Genomic DNA, 15,744 nt, shown 5'->3' with positions numbered 1-15,744 from the left:
ATATTATTGAGGGCTAAAATCCGTCAATAATGTTGGTTAAGAAATTAAAATTTTCTTGTAGTGCTAATAACTCAAGAACGCGTTCCTCTATTTTTTTTTTTTTTAAGAGGAACGTATTCCTCCGTAAATATAAACAAAATGAAGGATGAATTTTTCTATAAAAAAAAAAAATGAAGGATGAATTGGAATTGGATGATTGGAGGAACAAAATCATGTGAGAACTTTTATTTATTTTTTTGTCCGTAAAACCATGTGAGAGATTTACCTAGTAACAAAACAAAAGCACGTCTTATGTTGTCGGAAGTGGGTCCAACAGAACATAGCATTAGTACAACTTTTACAACTTTTCTTCGAATATTTTAGAAACACATAGGAAAAACAATGATAATACATTTGTGGTAATTTAAAAAATTAATTTATACAGCTATCATATAATTTTTTTTTACACAATCATCTGATTACGGGCACCGGTTAGTATTTTCCATTTTAAAAATAAGCTTATAAAAACCACACTATGAATCTATGATATACTCTCTCTGATATGAGAAAATTTATTTTTTAAATACATTGAATAACTAATGTATTTGTTTTTTTTTTGTTTTTACCACTCGTATCCGGCCTACTGGACCGTCTAATCTGGTTCGGGGGTCAGCTCTGACATCAAATAGTTTCACCCCCCTCCCGATTACAGTTGCACGAATCGAACCATGATCATCCCTATCAAGTCCAACGACAATCATCATTGGACCAATTAACGATGGTTCGGGGTCAGCTCCGACATCAAGTGGTTTCAGCCCCCTCCTAATCGCAGTTGCGAGAAATCAAACTGTGATATTTCCTACCAAGTCTAACGTCAATCATCACCGTACAAATTAACATTGATACTAATGTATCTAATTTATAATAGAGGTTAGATGGATTAGTTATTCAATCTATTTAAAAGGTAATTTTTTTTATAAAAATTAATTTTTTCTTATATTAAAGATTAAAGATAATAATTTCATTACAAACATATCTAAAAATATTTCTTTTGGGTACATAAAGATAAATGGGGAAAAACCTCTACATATGTAAATGTTACTCCTTCCGATCCTTAATATAAGAAAAAAGAGTTATTTTTTTGATTCATTGAATTATTAATGTATTTGGTCTATATTATAGACTAAATACATTATAAATTCAATGACTCTAAAAAACAAATTTTTTGTTATATTAAAAATCGAATGTAATATATGATTGTGTGTATAGTAATTAATTAATCTTATTAAAAAAAGGTGTAACCAAAAAAACTAATAATTAAAAAAAGAGGAGGAAATCAAATGGGAAATTTTGGGTGGCTGGTGAGAATGATGAGAGAGAAAAGAAACAAGACAAAGAAAAAAAGAAAGCGAAAATAGTGAATCAACCAACTGGGAAATTTTGGAAAGAGAGAGAAATTAACAACATAGACACAGAAAAACCATAGAGAAAGAAGAAAATACAACAAAACAAAACTCCTCATGATGATGAAGATGGTCGAAGAGATGATCCTCTGAGATCATCCTTAAAAAGGCAGCAATAATAGATATCATAAAAAAAATGTATTAAATTAATTAATAGAGATTTAAGATTTTGTTTGTATTCAAAATTTTGCTGCCTTTTTTTTTTTGTCTTTGTTACAAAATTTGTCACCACCTTGCAATTTCATCCCCCACCATCATTGAAATTAAATTCTTGGTCAAAAATTCGTCACTTTTTGTACCCTTTTGACCTCTTCACGCGGTAATCAATTTTTCTTTCTTATTGATCTTGATCTAATCATAATTTATATATATGCATTGTGTTAATTATTCTTTTGATGAAAATTTTCAGCTACACAAATTGTTGAGGAAAATTGAGAGGAAGATATATTGAGTAGAGGTTTCAAGGTTATGTCTTTGTTGAATATATTGTAACAAAGAGATAATATTGTAAAAATGAGGGATCCTGATGTGATTTTTGGACCTCAACAATATTTTTGATTTGTATTGTAACATAGTTAGTGAGTTTCTTAAGCTTCATCTAAATAGATATTAATTATATATACTATAGAATATTATATAGTGGCTCAATCAAGTTGGCATTGGCTTCATCAAGAAATGGGAATGAGATGTAACACATTTAGATTTTGGTTTAGAATTTATATTTGCTTCATTACTGTTTGGGGAATTCATGGGTGTGTGTCGCTTAATGATGAAGGTAATTTAGCTTCATCACATGTTTTTATAATTAATTAAGTATTTTTCCATCATATATTAGTATAATATAACTTAAGTTTTTTTTTATTTTTTTTATTTTGATTTTGATTTTGTTTATGTAGGAATGGCTTTGTTGGAGTTTCGTGCAAGAGTAACATGTGATCCTCATGCTGCTTTGGAAAATTGGGATCCAAATGATTGTGACCCCTGTAACTGGGTTGGGGTCCATTGTGTCGATGGTAAAGTGCAGATGCTGTAAGTTCCTGTGGTAATTTTTTACCTTTCTTATTAGTATTGCACTAAAATGTTTCTAATAGTATCACTTTACTAAATTGCGGATGCAATCGCATTTACCATCATGATTTTACTATCGTGATTACACTGTGAACTTTTATATTGGGGTACAATGTGAGAAAATGTGGTCATTTTGGTTGAATTGCAATTATAATGATGTTACATAGACCTCAAAATTCTTGATATTGTGGTTGCTCTTTTATTGCAACCGCGATTTAAAATCATGATTGTAGTAGAGTGTTCTAAAATCTTTTATCGATGCTGCAATTGTTGTTGCATAAGGCGATTTTGAATTATGGTTTAAGGAAGTAGCAAGTATGATACACAATTTGGTGCTAAATTTTATGACTTTGTGTACTTGTAGGGACCTAAATGGACTATACTTGGAAGGGACATTGGCTCCAGAACTTGGGAAACTTAGTCACTTAAAATCTCTGTAAGGAATCTAATATTGATGTTGCTGTTTTATTTTTATACACTAACTACGATGCACGAACACTCCTCAGATTAGGTGTATTCTGGTGTTAGACACTGACACGATACCAACACTTATAATTATATTGAATTATATCATTTTTTAAAATTATTATCAGTATCGACGTGTTAGTGTCTGTATTGTGTCTAGTGTCCATGTCTGTGTCTGTGCTTCATATTACACTAATAATACTTGTAAAATATGCATTGTTCATGCAATATTTTATTCTCATTTCATCATGTGATGTGGTTCTCATCACCTTCATTTAAACTAAAATAATCATTCAATGTATAGGATTCTGTTATACTATTGGATACCCTGAATTTATTTTCTAGTGCATGGATCTTATTACATTGACTACTATTAATGTCAATAAAATAAACTGAGCTAATTAAAATAAAAAAAATACTAATGATGGTTAATTACTTTTTTAATTCCATATATGCTATGATCCCATTTTGGTATTACTCACATATGATTGACCTAAAACATAGTACTTAATAAGTTAATATCTGTGTTTTACTACTAACATTTGTCAGTTCCTTATATTTTACAAATGTTTTGATTCAAAATTTGGTTTCTTTGAGACAGTGTGTTATGCAATAATAACTTTTCTGGTGACATTCCTAAAGAACTTGGAGATTTAGTTGAGTTAGAATTATTGGATTTAAGGGAAAATAACTTGTCAAAAAGCATCCCATCAGAGCTTAGTAGAATGTTATCCCTAAAACACTTGTAAGTTAGCTCTAATTTTACATGTCCTCTTTTTTGTTTATAAGATTTGTGTATTCTTGAAGGATATTTTATTTTATGCTAGATTGCTTTGCTATAACAAAGTAGAAGATAGTGATTCTCAAGATCAAGGAAATTTCAGATTTTTCTCTAAATCACTACTTGATGAGTGTTCATCACCTTTGACAACATTATTTGCTTGCATCAATAGAAAGTTTGGTCACTGGTAAGAAAATCATCTTCTTTTATTCCTTCCTTCCAACGCAAGTAACCGTAGAAATTTCATTACATGTTTTCCTTCTATTTATTTCATTTAAATGTAGAAGGAAGTCGCTTTGAGAAAATACAATACGAGTATCGTGGATTGACTTATTTGAGCTTATTTACTGGCATAAGTATTTGTGAGACTGTTTATGAAAACAGTTTATGACATGTTTATAAGCTAGTTTAAGCTTATTTCTATAAGTTCGTCAGGATAGCTTATGAAAACAGTTTAACTATTTTATCTTTGTTATAGAAATAGCACATACATAAACACTTATATGACGAATGCTTTATTAAGTTGTTTATCCAAACAGGCCTAAATGACCTAGTTGTGTGACAGTTTCATCAAGAGCATATATGTATACATTCTCCTTTCATCATGCTCATGTAATTGTACTAAGTTTTTCTACTTTCTTTGTAGGTTCAAGCAAGGTCAGGAAGAGAAATGTTTCGACCTTCAGCCTCGTGAGTCGAAATCCTTCACTACATTTTGTCTAGTTCATAAATTAAAATATTTCCTTCTGATTAATATATAACAAAATCAAAACATGTATAATGTCTCATGTAGGTACTAATGAGGCAGAGATTGAGATGAATGTACCGAATCTTGTCAATTACGCGCGTCGTAGGTTACTTGATCAATCCAGTAACCTTGCAGCTGTACCATATAATGGCGAACATACAACAGATTTCAGTTATATACCAATTAGCACTTGTACTGGATCTTTTCCAGCTGTTCCAGATGCAACCAAGAAACAAAATCAGTCACAAACACCACAATTGCCTTCTTCTCCTCCTTCTGAGCTTTCTTCTCCTTCCGAACCTTCACAAGACGGAAAGCAAACAAGTGAAGAACAACTGAAAACTTATGGAAATTTGTGGAAGTATCTACTTATTATCTTAGCCGCGGTTGTATTGGTCATTGTGATCATAGTTCTTGTTTGCATTTGTAGAAAACCAGCAGCTAAAATAATTAAGCCTTGGAATACAGGCATAAGTGGACAGTTGCAAAAAGCTTTTGTAACAGGTAATAGTTCAAATCATTGAATAATACAAACTAGATTAAGTATCTGTTTGTTAACACAAATAAGCTAGCTTATAGCTTATAAGCTTGTTTGATAAAATAAAATGTGTTTGGAAAAAAGCTTTTCTTTCAGGCTTATGGCTTTTTCTGAGATGCTATTTCAAGTAGCGTTTGAGTTTATAGCTTTTCAACTACAAGCTAGCTTATAGCTTAATTTTACCAAAGAGAGCCTAAGTGAGTGAATTATTGTTTACATTTAGATTATTCTCAATGTCTTTATTTTTATGTAGGGGTTCCTAAGTTGAATAGAGCAGAGCTAGAGACAGCTTGTGAGGATTTCAGCAATATTGTTACTAATTTTGAAGCATGCACTGTATTCAAAGGAACATTGTCTAGTGGAGTTGAAATTGCTGTTGTTTCTAGTCTGATTAATTCTTCTCAAGATTGGACTAAGAGCATGGAATTGAACTACAGAAGAAAGGTTTTGTCCTCTTAAATTCAATACAAAAAACAATATTAATTGCATTAACAATTTTCTGATTAATTTAATTTCATGTATGTATGCTACAGATTGCCACATTGTCCCGGATTAACCATAAGAACTTTGTTAATCTTATTGGTTACTGTGAGGAAGAACAACCATTCTCAAGGATGTTTATATTAGAATATGCCCCAAATGGAAGTCTATTTGAGCACCTACATGGTAATGCTTTTTGTTTTAGTTGTTACATTGTTCCGAGCATGGTTTTAAAATCGCGGTTGCAGTTACATTGTGAATTGTGAACTTTTATATTACGGAAAAATACTACTGATGCGATCAAAATTGCAGTTTCTTGAAAGCCAAGTAAGTTATGTAGATTTTTTTCTTATTTTTCAGTTAAGGAAATTGAAGGTCTTGAATGGAATGAAAGAGTAAGGATCATAATGGGAACTGCCTATTGTCTTCAGTACATGCATCATGATTTAAATCCACCTATAGCTCATACCAAAGTTAGTTCGAAGTGTATCATGTTGACGGATGATTATGCTGCAAAGGTACATTTATATTTCTCTTCTCTCTTAATTTTTTCTTTCATTTATATGTTAATCACCAAACTATTGATCTTTTTCAGCTTGCTGAGGAAACTTTTAGAAGTGTTACCGAATCAGTTAAGACAACTAGAGGCGACTCAAAGAAATCTGAGATGACGCGTGCTGGTCTCGACACCAATGTCTATGACTTTGGAGTATTATTGCTTGAAATAATTTCGGGGAAATTGCCTCATTCCGAAGAACAAGGAAATCTTGTCAACTGGGTAAGTTTCAAACAAATTAACATCTTTTTAATGTTACGTTTTCAAATTCACGTATTTTGATGTTAACGGTTGATACACAACATTAATGTATGTCTAATGTGATACTGTGATTTACAACTAGGCTGCTGATTACATAAATGACAAGAGAAACATAGGTTATATGATTGATCCAAGTTTGAAATCATTCAAGGAGAATGAACTTGATGTAATTTGTGAAGTGATTCAAAGTTGCATCCAACCTGATCCAAAGTTAAGGCCTACAATGAGAGACATAACTTCCAGATTAAGGGAAGTTATTACTGTGACACCTGAGCAAGCTGTTCCAAGACTTTCTCCACTATGGTGGGCTGAACTTGAGATATTATCAGTGGAGGCTACTTAAGCTGCAAGACTCTCTCTATCCTCTATGCTGCTAAAAAACCTTTTTCTAACTTCAATCTCATCAGTATTGTACTTTTGTAAAATTATTTAAGATTAATACCTTAATTAGCTATGTATGTCCATATTAAATGTATGTTAAGTGCTGTTTTGCAAGATCCTTGATGTAAATTGTATTGTATGTATTTTTTTGTTGTTAGTTTGAATGTAAAAATTTCTGTCATGGTTTGACATACAATCAATATAGGTGATCTGTTGAATTATCAACACTAATGTTTCTTGAGAAATTAATAGTAACAAAAAAACTCATGCATTATTGAAGAAAATACTAAAAGGAAAACTATGAGGCTTGATTGATAGAGTAGATTTGGACTGTCAACTAATAAATAGTTTTATTAATTGTTGGATTAATATTGTATTTATGGAAGTTCTATCCAACATTTATTCATAAGTTTCTTCTGTTGTGTCAGTCCATACAGATTTACCATTTGAACGGTGAGATTAATGTCTTTGGATTAGTCGATACCAAGCCTTAAAAAAAAGGTAAGGTTCCTTGTGTTGGATTGTGGGGAGGTTGTTGGTATTCAAGTGTGTGAATGGTAGTCCTATTTCGATTATCGTTGAGTTTAATGTTAGATATATAACTATAAGAGATACGATTTATATTCTCGGTGATTTAAAATTCGGGTGGAGTTATAGTGTATTAATCGTTTTGTACTTTGTCTTATAATTGAGAGTATTGGGTTTAACTCGTCCTTACAAAATCGGTTTGTAATGTGAAGAGTGTCTTTTACTTATAAACCTTTGTTTAGGTTAACTCATATTCGATGCGAAACTTCTTAACGCTTTGGATCATTAGTCTGTTGTTACTTTCGACACTCTCCATACTCGCACCCAGAAATGGTATCAAATTTTTGTTCAGCTTGTTAAGGAAAGCAGAAGGAAGGATTCTATCAGTGTTTGGATCAAATATAACGATGTGAAATTAAAGTGCAAATAATAGTCTCATATTAACTATGAATAAGATTAATTTTAACATATAAAAAACCTAACTCATATTCTAAATATTTTGGATGTAAATGTAATACCTCAATTTTTTGTTTTACCTTTCACCAGCAGTTTAATCTAGACAACATAATTAAAAACTTAATGGCATGATGCCACATCATTTCCTCGGGAAATCCTTTTACACATCAGCTTGTGACTCTTACAAGTGAAAGCATGACAGCAACATTTCTAATTCTTGAATCTGATTAACAATACCTCTGCTTTTTTGAAATGAATATTTGTCTTCAATAATAAATCTTGCGTGTAAGGTTAAGTCATCTCTCACTGTTTATGTTTGCATGTGCACCGTGTCCCCTAAATCATGTACTACCATCTTTATACACAATTGCGTCTATATACACTCACACTCTCATGTTTCTCACAAGAGATTGATGATGTAATGTTGCACCGACACTATTGCTTCTCCTTCTCCAACACTTTTCAACCTTCCTAAGAAGACATAGTTTTTGTCTATGAAGCTCATACTACTCAGATTTGACACCATACATAACACTGATACAAGATATGACACTGATACAGACATAGACTTTGACACCGAACATAACACTGATCCATATGACACTAATACAAGATATGACACTGATACAAGACATATAAACAATGGTAAATATTTTTTAAGAAATAAGTTAATTAATTGAACTAATCAAATATTTTGGTTTCTGATATTGACATATATTAGATCCCGGACCTTCAAGTGCTCATAATAGCTACATTATTCACATTAAAATTTTCTCAGTTGTCTTTGAATCCTTACTAATGTACAATTCCAATTATAAAGTTATATACTTTCATAATTTCATTTCTTGTTTAAATGAAAGAAATTAATCAATCATGAATCATCTACAATTAATTTTTCTTTTTCTTACATTAAAGAAAAGCTTCAAAAGCCAAATACATAACATTAACACTACTACTACTACTACTACTTCTTCATAATGAACTAAACAATTTTTTTGGCTGCTAATTAATGAAGGAGTACTAAACAACTTAATTAAGCTTAAATTAAAGATGTACAATACTCAATACTCACTACTAAAATTTCTTGATTTAATCATTCATTCAATTGGATCCAGTAATCATCTTCATCCCAAATTGCCTCAGCCTCAGCTGCATACCAATATGTGCAGCTAAAAAATCGACACACTGAATTGGACTTAAAACATCCAAAACCCCTTTAAGTGTCTTAAGTCTGGCACAATCAGAAGTTTTCATAACTTTCTCCAAACCAGCAAAAACACCTTTCAAAGCCACACCAACCAACCCATTAACCTTTGCATCATCTTTCATTGCTCTACATGAAAGCTTAGCCAGTTCCACTATCTTCAAATCAGCCATAGCAACTTGTTGTCTCTCCATCTCTCTCTCCACTTTCTCTTCCTCCATCTTTATCCTCACTCTCAATTTCTCTATCTCCTTTCTCTGTTCATCTGTTATGTCAAATCTCTCGAGAATGCGAAAAATTGAGGAAGGTTTCCAACCAGTTACCCAAAGGTAAGCATTTTCCAATGGACTAAGCCATGTTGGTGTGAAAAACACTACAACATCTTCATGTGCTGCACCCCATTTGACAGTGTAATATTCTTTCAAATGGGTTGTGACTCTTGAAACTAGTGTTTGTAATTCTTGTTCATTCATTACAAACTCTGTTTTTTTCTTTGATACTTCAATAAGCTCATGGTGAATTTCTTCAAGCTTCAAAACCCATTTCTGATAAAATTCAGAGAACTTTTCCACAACAGGGTTCTTCATTAATGTGAATAAAGAAATGGATTTTGAAAAAGAAAGTATAGTGGTGGTAGTATCTCTATGTTGGTGTTTTTAATGTGTATTGAAACTAGGAGGAGGTGAAGGAAAAAGAACAGATGGAAAGAGGAGGGAAAGACACGAAAGTAAAAGAGTGTAATGAGCAATGCATTTGCATGGATTACGCGCAGCAAAATAAGAACAAGTGGGATTGACGCATTGCAAGAATAGAGAGGACATATATATACTAGGATATGTGAACGTATCATAATTTTGCATTTTGCAGCTTTATCTTTTTTTTTTTTCATGTATCCTATAGTCTAATCTGGTTCTGGAATTAGTTCGGGCATCTGGTTCCAGCCGTCTCTCGATTCCAGTTACAAGATATTGAACCGTGGTCTTTTTTATCAAGTCCAACTTCAATCACCACTAGACCAACAAACAATTAGTATGCAGGTTTATATTTTACTCCATTATGTTGCATAAAAACGGTTAATTTTTTAAGTTTATTGAATGAATAATTCTTATTCATACTATACAACTAAATATATCAATTATTTAATAAATCTAAAAAAATTAATTTTTTCTTATAAAAAATAAGAGGGAGTACTCCCTCCAGCCTCATATGTAAGCAAAAATAGTTTTTTTAGATTAATTGTAAAATGAATGTATTTAGTTTAAAATATAGACTAAATACATCATTTTTTCAATGAATCTAAAAAGCTATTTTTGCTTACATATGAGGCCGAAGGTAGTATATTATAAGCAATTATCAATGAACCTAAAAAGTTACATAATGTATATGGATTACTTCCTCCGGTCTCATCTCATGTATAAGCAAAGATTCAATTTTTAGGTTTGTCAAATCACTAATGTATTTTGTCTATAATGTTGACCAGATACATTAGTTATTGAGTGAAAGTAAATGTATAAAACTTGATAAAAATTGACTAATTCGAGGAACATTAATTAACAGAGCCCCTATTTAAAATTTGAATTTTTTTTTCTTACTATGAAATCAATGAGAATCAAATTTAAATTTGATGAATATGACTCAAATCCTTCACCAATAAACTAAGGAGAATGTTAACTTGTGCCCTTAAGGCACATGTTAAGGAAGCAAAAATAGAAATTATTAAATGCTAATTTGTGCATTTTGACTTTTGAAGCATTAAATTTCTTGTATTATTAAATGATAAATTTCTATTTTGGTATATCTTAACATGTGCCCTTAGGGCACATGTTAACAAGACCCATAAACTAAACATGATCATTTATTTGAGTTTTTATTCCGTATGAACTTGGTCATTACAAAAAAACTTAACATTACAAGAATTTTCAAACATGAGATATTTAAGAGAAACATTTTCTGCAGTCCCAATTCTTGTATGGGTTTTGTGCAGCTTTATGTTATGGGCCTTTGACTGTGTTGAAAGAAAATTTCTCATCTCACCTACCCACTTTCTCACCACACCCCTGAAAATTCCAATTTTGCTCTTGGTCAAAAAATTCGGAACGCGTTTTTCGAATTTTTTTAGTTCAAATTTGAAAAAAATTCAGAAAACACATTCCGAAGTTGTTTTTAAAGGCAAAAAAAATTCGGAAAACGCGTTCAGAATTTTTTGACCAAGGGCAAAAATGGAATTTCCAGGGGTGTGGTGAGAAAATGGGTAGTGCGATGAGAAATTTTCGTGTTGAAAGGGCATGGTGAGGAGGGTATAAAGGTAAATTTATAACTCACCTGTACGTTTGTTGTGTGTGGATATTGGGGAAAGATGTACGTGTCAATGTGTGAGGTTGTTAGAAGTCCACGTGGAGTATGATTAGGCAGAGTGAGTGGGTCACTGCAAGCAGTTGCTGGACCGCATGCACCCTCCTTCATGGAGATGGAATATTCCATCAAGATTCTAAACTCTTTTTTTTCTTTTACGTAATATTTCCTTATTATAAGAAAATGTTTATTTTTTTAGGTTTATTAAATGTTTGATGTATTTGATCAATAATAATAATAATAATACAAAGTAAATGTATCAAACATTTTATATATGAACTTAATAAACAACATTTTCTTATAATAAAAGTCGAAGGTAGTACTAACTAGTGCCTCCGAATTTGGGTCACTAGTTAAAGAAATAAAAAAAATACAAATTTTGCATTAAAAATGATATTGACGCAGTACGGAAGTCTGAAGGAAAAACAAGTGTTAATCCTGCTAGATAAAAACTCTGAAGTTCATCAGATTTTCGGAATCCACCAGAAAGAATAATTTGGAATCCACAAAATTTGAGAAAATTCTCTATATTTTACCGAATGAAAAAGTTGTCTTTCAAGACTACAATAGTTTAGTTTAAATAATAGTGAAAAATAAAAATAGTAAATCTCCTAAAAGAAAATAACACATCTAGCTAATATAAAAATAATAAATCTAGCTAAAATATAAAATTAAATCTTCACAAAATCTTTCTAAAATATAGCAAATAAAAGATCTTCACTATTTTTCAAGTGAACCTTTCTTGCACGCCACTTCATCTTCGATACGTGCTACTAATGTGTCTACATCGGATATTCTTTATATTTTAAAAATATTCACCACAGAATTTCTAAGATAACTTTATATTTGGATTTCTTCCAGCAGCAATACTACTACTTAGCATTTTTCTGTAAGATGTATTTGGGCCCAATTTTCATGACTTTTCAAAGAGGAAATCCTACAAAATAGTGATGACTACTGCGTAGCTGCAAAATGTCATATGACTATTGAATGAAGCTTGAAAATTCTACAAATTAGTGATCGAAGATATTTCTAATGATTCCGCCAAATTCAAATCAAATGGAAGATTAGTATTTACTTTGACACAACACGTATATATCGGTTTTCACTATTTTTAAACATCACAACTATCTGTCCAAAAAAAAAAGAAAAGAAAAAAAAAACTATTTGTATCTTGATTTAGTTTTCTGTTACCTTAAAAATCTCTCAACGGATTAACCATATTTACCAAAAGGCTTTATCATTCTTCACCAAGAGCAATAACCCTTTTGGCCTCAAGCCCTCAACCCTTCCATAGGGCAGTGTGGTTCCATATGACCTCTCTTGAACTTCCAAATCCACATTAACAAAATGGATAGTATAAAAACAAGGCAACATTTTTTGTTTCTTTCATGCTTAAACCCCATCATTGATTTTTTTTAGCAGTTAATAACATTTAAGAGCAGGGTTATCAATTGCGGATTGTGGAAAATAACAGTTTATTCTAATCCTACTACGCAACAATGCTATAACGCTTCTATAAATATTTTACAATATTTTGTAAAAAATAGTTATTGCAGAACAATAATAATTTGTTCAAATTTTGTTATACAATAGCGCGCTATAGCGCCACTATAGCCGCGCTATTTAACAACATTGTTTATAATTGAGAATTATTACTAGAATTAATGGAGAAGAAAGCAACAATTCTAATGGAAAAGTATGAGGTAGGGCGCATGATTGGCCAAGGAAATTTCGCGAAAGTTTACCATGCAAGGAACTTAAAGACAGGACAAAATGTTGCCATCAAAGTGTGTAACAAAGAAATGATCATGAGAGTCGGTATGAAGGAACAAATGAAGCGCGAAATTTCTGTGATGCATCTCGTTCGACACCCCAACATTGTCGAATTCTATGATGTCATGGCAAGCAAAACAAAAATATATTTTGCTATGGAATACGTGAAAGGCGGCGAGCTTTTCAATAAAGTGTCCCGAGGGAAGCTAAGGGAAGATATGGCTAGAAAATATTTCCAACAACTTATTGAAGCTGTTAACCATTGTCACAAAAGAGGGGTTTATCACCGCGATCTTAAACTGGAAAATCTTCTCCTCGACGAAAATGGTGATCTCAAAGTTTCGGATTTCGGTCTTAGTGCATTGTTGGAATCAAAAAAGAAAGATGGTCTTCTTCACACAACATGTGGTACTCCAGCTTATGTAGCACCTGAGGTTATCAGGCAGAAAGGCTACGATGGCGCCATGGCAGATATTTGGTCTTGTGGTATTATTCTCTATGTTCTATTAGCTGGTTATCTTCCTTTCAATGATAAAAATCTAATGGAAATGTATAAGAAGATTGCAAAAGCAGAATTCAAGTTTCCGCAATGGTTTCGTTCTGATGCGAAAAGGCTTATTTATAGAATTCTTGATCCTGATCCAAGAACAAGAATTACTATTAACAATATAATGCAAAATAGTTGGTTTCAAAAAGGGTATAAACAGATTGAAGGACCAAAATTACCACCTATATCGCTTACGCGTGGCGATGTCTCAGATTTTCATGATGCTTTTGATGATCCATCATCACCATCAAATGATCCTCCAAGTCCAATGTCTGTTAAAGATCATGAAGACTATGCTATGAAGCCATATTGTTTCAATGCATTTGATATCATATCACTCACTTCAGGATTTGATCTTTCTGGTTTGTTTGAGAAAGATATGAGTGAAAGACAACATGCAAGATTTGCTACAAAAAAACCACCTTCAATAGTTGTGTCAAAACTTGAAGAAATAGCACAATTAGATGGTAGATTTAAGGTTAAGAAGCAAAATGGGATTGTAAGATTGGAGGGAAATGAGACAGGGATAAATGAACAACTTAGTATAGATACAGAAATCTTTGAAGTTTCTTCTTCAGTTTATATTGTTGAGGTGAACAAAATTGTTGGAGACATGTTGGAATATAGGAATTTCTGGAACCAGTTGTTAAAGCCTTCGCTAAATGAAATTGTTTGGGTTTGGCAAGAATATGAATAGTCCACACCCGCAATTGTTGCTGCAGTATAATGGATTTTGAGGTTTTTGCAACGACATTACAATGGTAGTTTTGACTGTATTGGCAGTATTTACCCGCATTTTGTTGCAATATATAACATAAACGCAACTGCAATTTAAAATCATGATAGTAGGCTTTTTTATTTATTGAATAGAAGTTCTCTTTCAGGTGTTCTTGTAACCCTGTTCTCAATGCTCTTTCTTTCATAGAGCTTTTTTCTTCGTATGTGAAAAGAAATTATGTATATAAATGTGGTTTCTATTTCTCTCATAATGTTGAAAATGGCTATTGTATTATTGTATTTTACTATTAAGTTGTTTGCAGATTCGTCTTCTTCATATTTAGCGATATTGAATTTGCGTTTGTATTTAATGTACTCACTCAATTTAAATGAATAAATATCGTTATGTTTAGCTAAATAAAAGGTCAAATGCATCTAGAGATCATTTAAGTTTAACATATACAACGACTCTTGTATTTGAATTCAAATTTATTTTTTAAAAAGGCAAATATTGAATTAAAATAAAAGTTAACCCAAGCATAAATAAAGTGTTCAACCTAAATACACAGTCAATTACAAACAGTACAAAATAAAAATACAAAACTACATCATAACGAGTACAGATAATAGAGGCTTCACTACTAGAATTAAGAATAGTCTCAAAATACTCTTTTAACTTTTAGAGAATAAAATTGCACTAGTGAAAGGGAGAGAGAAAAAAGAAAAAAAAAAAAAAAAAAAAAAAAAGTCGGTGGGGAAAGTTGCTATGTTTTTGTATGTAGAAGAGCTAAATTAGCTCACCCAAATTGACGCTAGAGAGAATTAAACCTGAGACTTAAAGTGATAGTTGCTATTAAAACGTAACAATGGTATAAAGGAAAATATAATTTTAGGCCCTCAATATACATTTAGTCCCTTAAATTTTCAAAAAAAAAGGAGTCTGTGAGCATATTGAAGGGTCTTGAGAGCAATTTTCATCATAAAGACACAACCTCTTTCAAACTTGTTTTAAGCCTTACTCATTTTTGGGTTGGGCTTCCTGAAGCCCACATATATCAATGTTCTTTTATTAGATCTTCTTTTCGTGTCCTCATAGTTTCTCACGCACCCCACGAAACGATCAAAATAATCTCCTCACATTTTATTGGCAGGTGTTACGTATGCAATTAACGGTCATTGCATGGGGTTATTTGATAGACGTTTACAAATTCAAGATTGTATTGACAATTCTTAAATTTTAGGGAATATTTGACAAAGTTTGCAATTTCATGGAAGTATTTGACATTTCACTTTTTTTTTTTTTTATAGATGCGGGTGTGTGGGATTGTAATGTGATAAATAAAATTATAAAAAGAATATATGGTGTTAATTTATTGATAGTTAATTAACATAAAATTATCAACCAAGTAAACTAATAGTTAAATTTCATAGCAAATTTGAATAA

General features: G+C 31.6%; 3 protein-coding genes across 9 annotated transcripts; 2 read left to right on the top strand and 1 right to left on the bottom strand.

Annotated features, from left to right (window-relative positions):
- The first annotated feature begins 1,290 nt into the window (after positions 1 to 1,290).
- Positions 1,291 to 7,004, top strand: LOC123898143 (protein MALE DISCOVERER 2-like). 3 transcript variants are annotated; one of them, XM_045949032.1, is made up of 13 exons: positions 1,291 to 1,761; positions 1,852 to 2,217; positions 2,339 to 2,471; positions 2,875 to 2,946; positions 3,577 to 3,720; positions 3,803 to 3,943; positions 4,403 to 4,446; positions 4,550 to 5,008; positions 5,296 to 5,486; positions 5,576 to 5,708; positions 5,883 to 6,040; positions 6,118 to 6,300; positions 6,422 to 7,004. In XM_045949032.1, exons 2-13 carry the CDS (start codon positions 2,118 to 2,120, stop codon positions 6,680 to 6,682), a joined length of 2,019 nt encoding a protein of 672 aa, XP_045804988.1. In that variant the 5' UTR covers positions 1,291 to 1,761; positions 1,852 to 2,117; the 3' UTR covers positions 6,683 to 7,004. The 3 variants fall into 3 exon arrangements, with proteins under 3 accessions (XP_045804988.1, XP_045804989.1, XP_045804990.1); XM_045949033.1 differs by having other exon boundaries at positions 1,881 to 2,217; positions 6,422 to 6,877; XM_045949034.1 differs by lacking the exons at positions 1,291 to 1,761; positions 1,852 to 2,217 and having other exon boundaries at positions 2,345 to 2,484; positions 6,422 to 6,877.
- Positions 7,005 to 8,710: 1,706 nt separating this feature from the next.
- On the bottom strand, positions 8,711 to 9,686 carry LOC123899011 (protein DOG1-like 4). Its single transcript, XM_045950066.1, has one exon. It carries the CDS (start codon positions 9,493 to 9,495, stop codon positions 8,806 to 8,808), a length of 690 nt encoding a protein of 229 aa, XP_045806022.1. The 5' UTR covers positions 9,496 to 9,686; the 3' UTR covers positions 8,711 to 8,805.
- A 3,241-nt stretch (positions 9,687 to 12,927) lies between these two features.
- LOC123898456 (CBL-interacting protein kinase 5-like) lies at positions 12,928 to 14,292 on the top strand. Of its 5 annotated transcripts, none has more exons than XM_045949418.1 (2): positions 12,928 to 13,778; positions 13,848 to 14,292. In XM_045949418.1, the coding sequence occupies exons 1-2, from the start codon at positions 12,928 to 12,930 to the stop codon at positions 14,278 to 14,280; spliced, it is 1,284 nt and encodes a 427-aa protein (XP_045805374.1). In that variant the 3' UTR covers positions 14,281 to 14,292. The 5 variants fall into 5 exon arrangements, with proteins under 5 accessions (XP_045805374.1, XP_045805376.1, XP_045805375.1 ...); XM_045949420.1 differs by having other exon boundaries at positions 12,928 to 13,783; positions 13,865 to 14,292; XM_045949419.1 differs by having other exon boundaries at positions 12,928 to 13,828; positions 13,898 to 14,292.
- The last annotated feature ends 1,452 nt before the right edge of the window (positions 14,293 to 15,744 follow it).

This window comes from Trifolium pratense, linkage group LG7 (genome assembly GCF_020283565.1).
Source record: "Trifolium pratense cultivar HEN17-A07 linkage group LG7, ARS_RC_1.1, whole genome shotgun sequence".
NCBI lineage: Eukaryota > Viridiplantae > Streptophyta > Magnoliopsida > Fabales > Fabaceae > Trifolium > Trifolium pratense.
The sequence above is the reverse complement of the archived record's forward strand: the minus strand, read 5'-3'. Positions and strand labels throughout refer to the sequence as shown.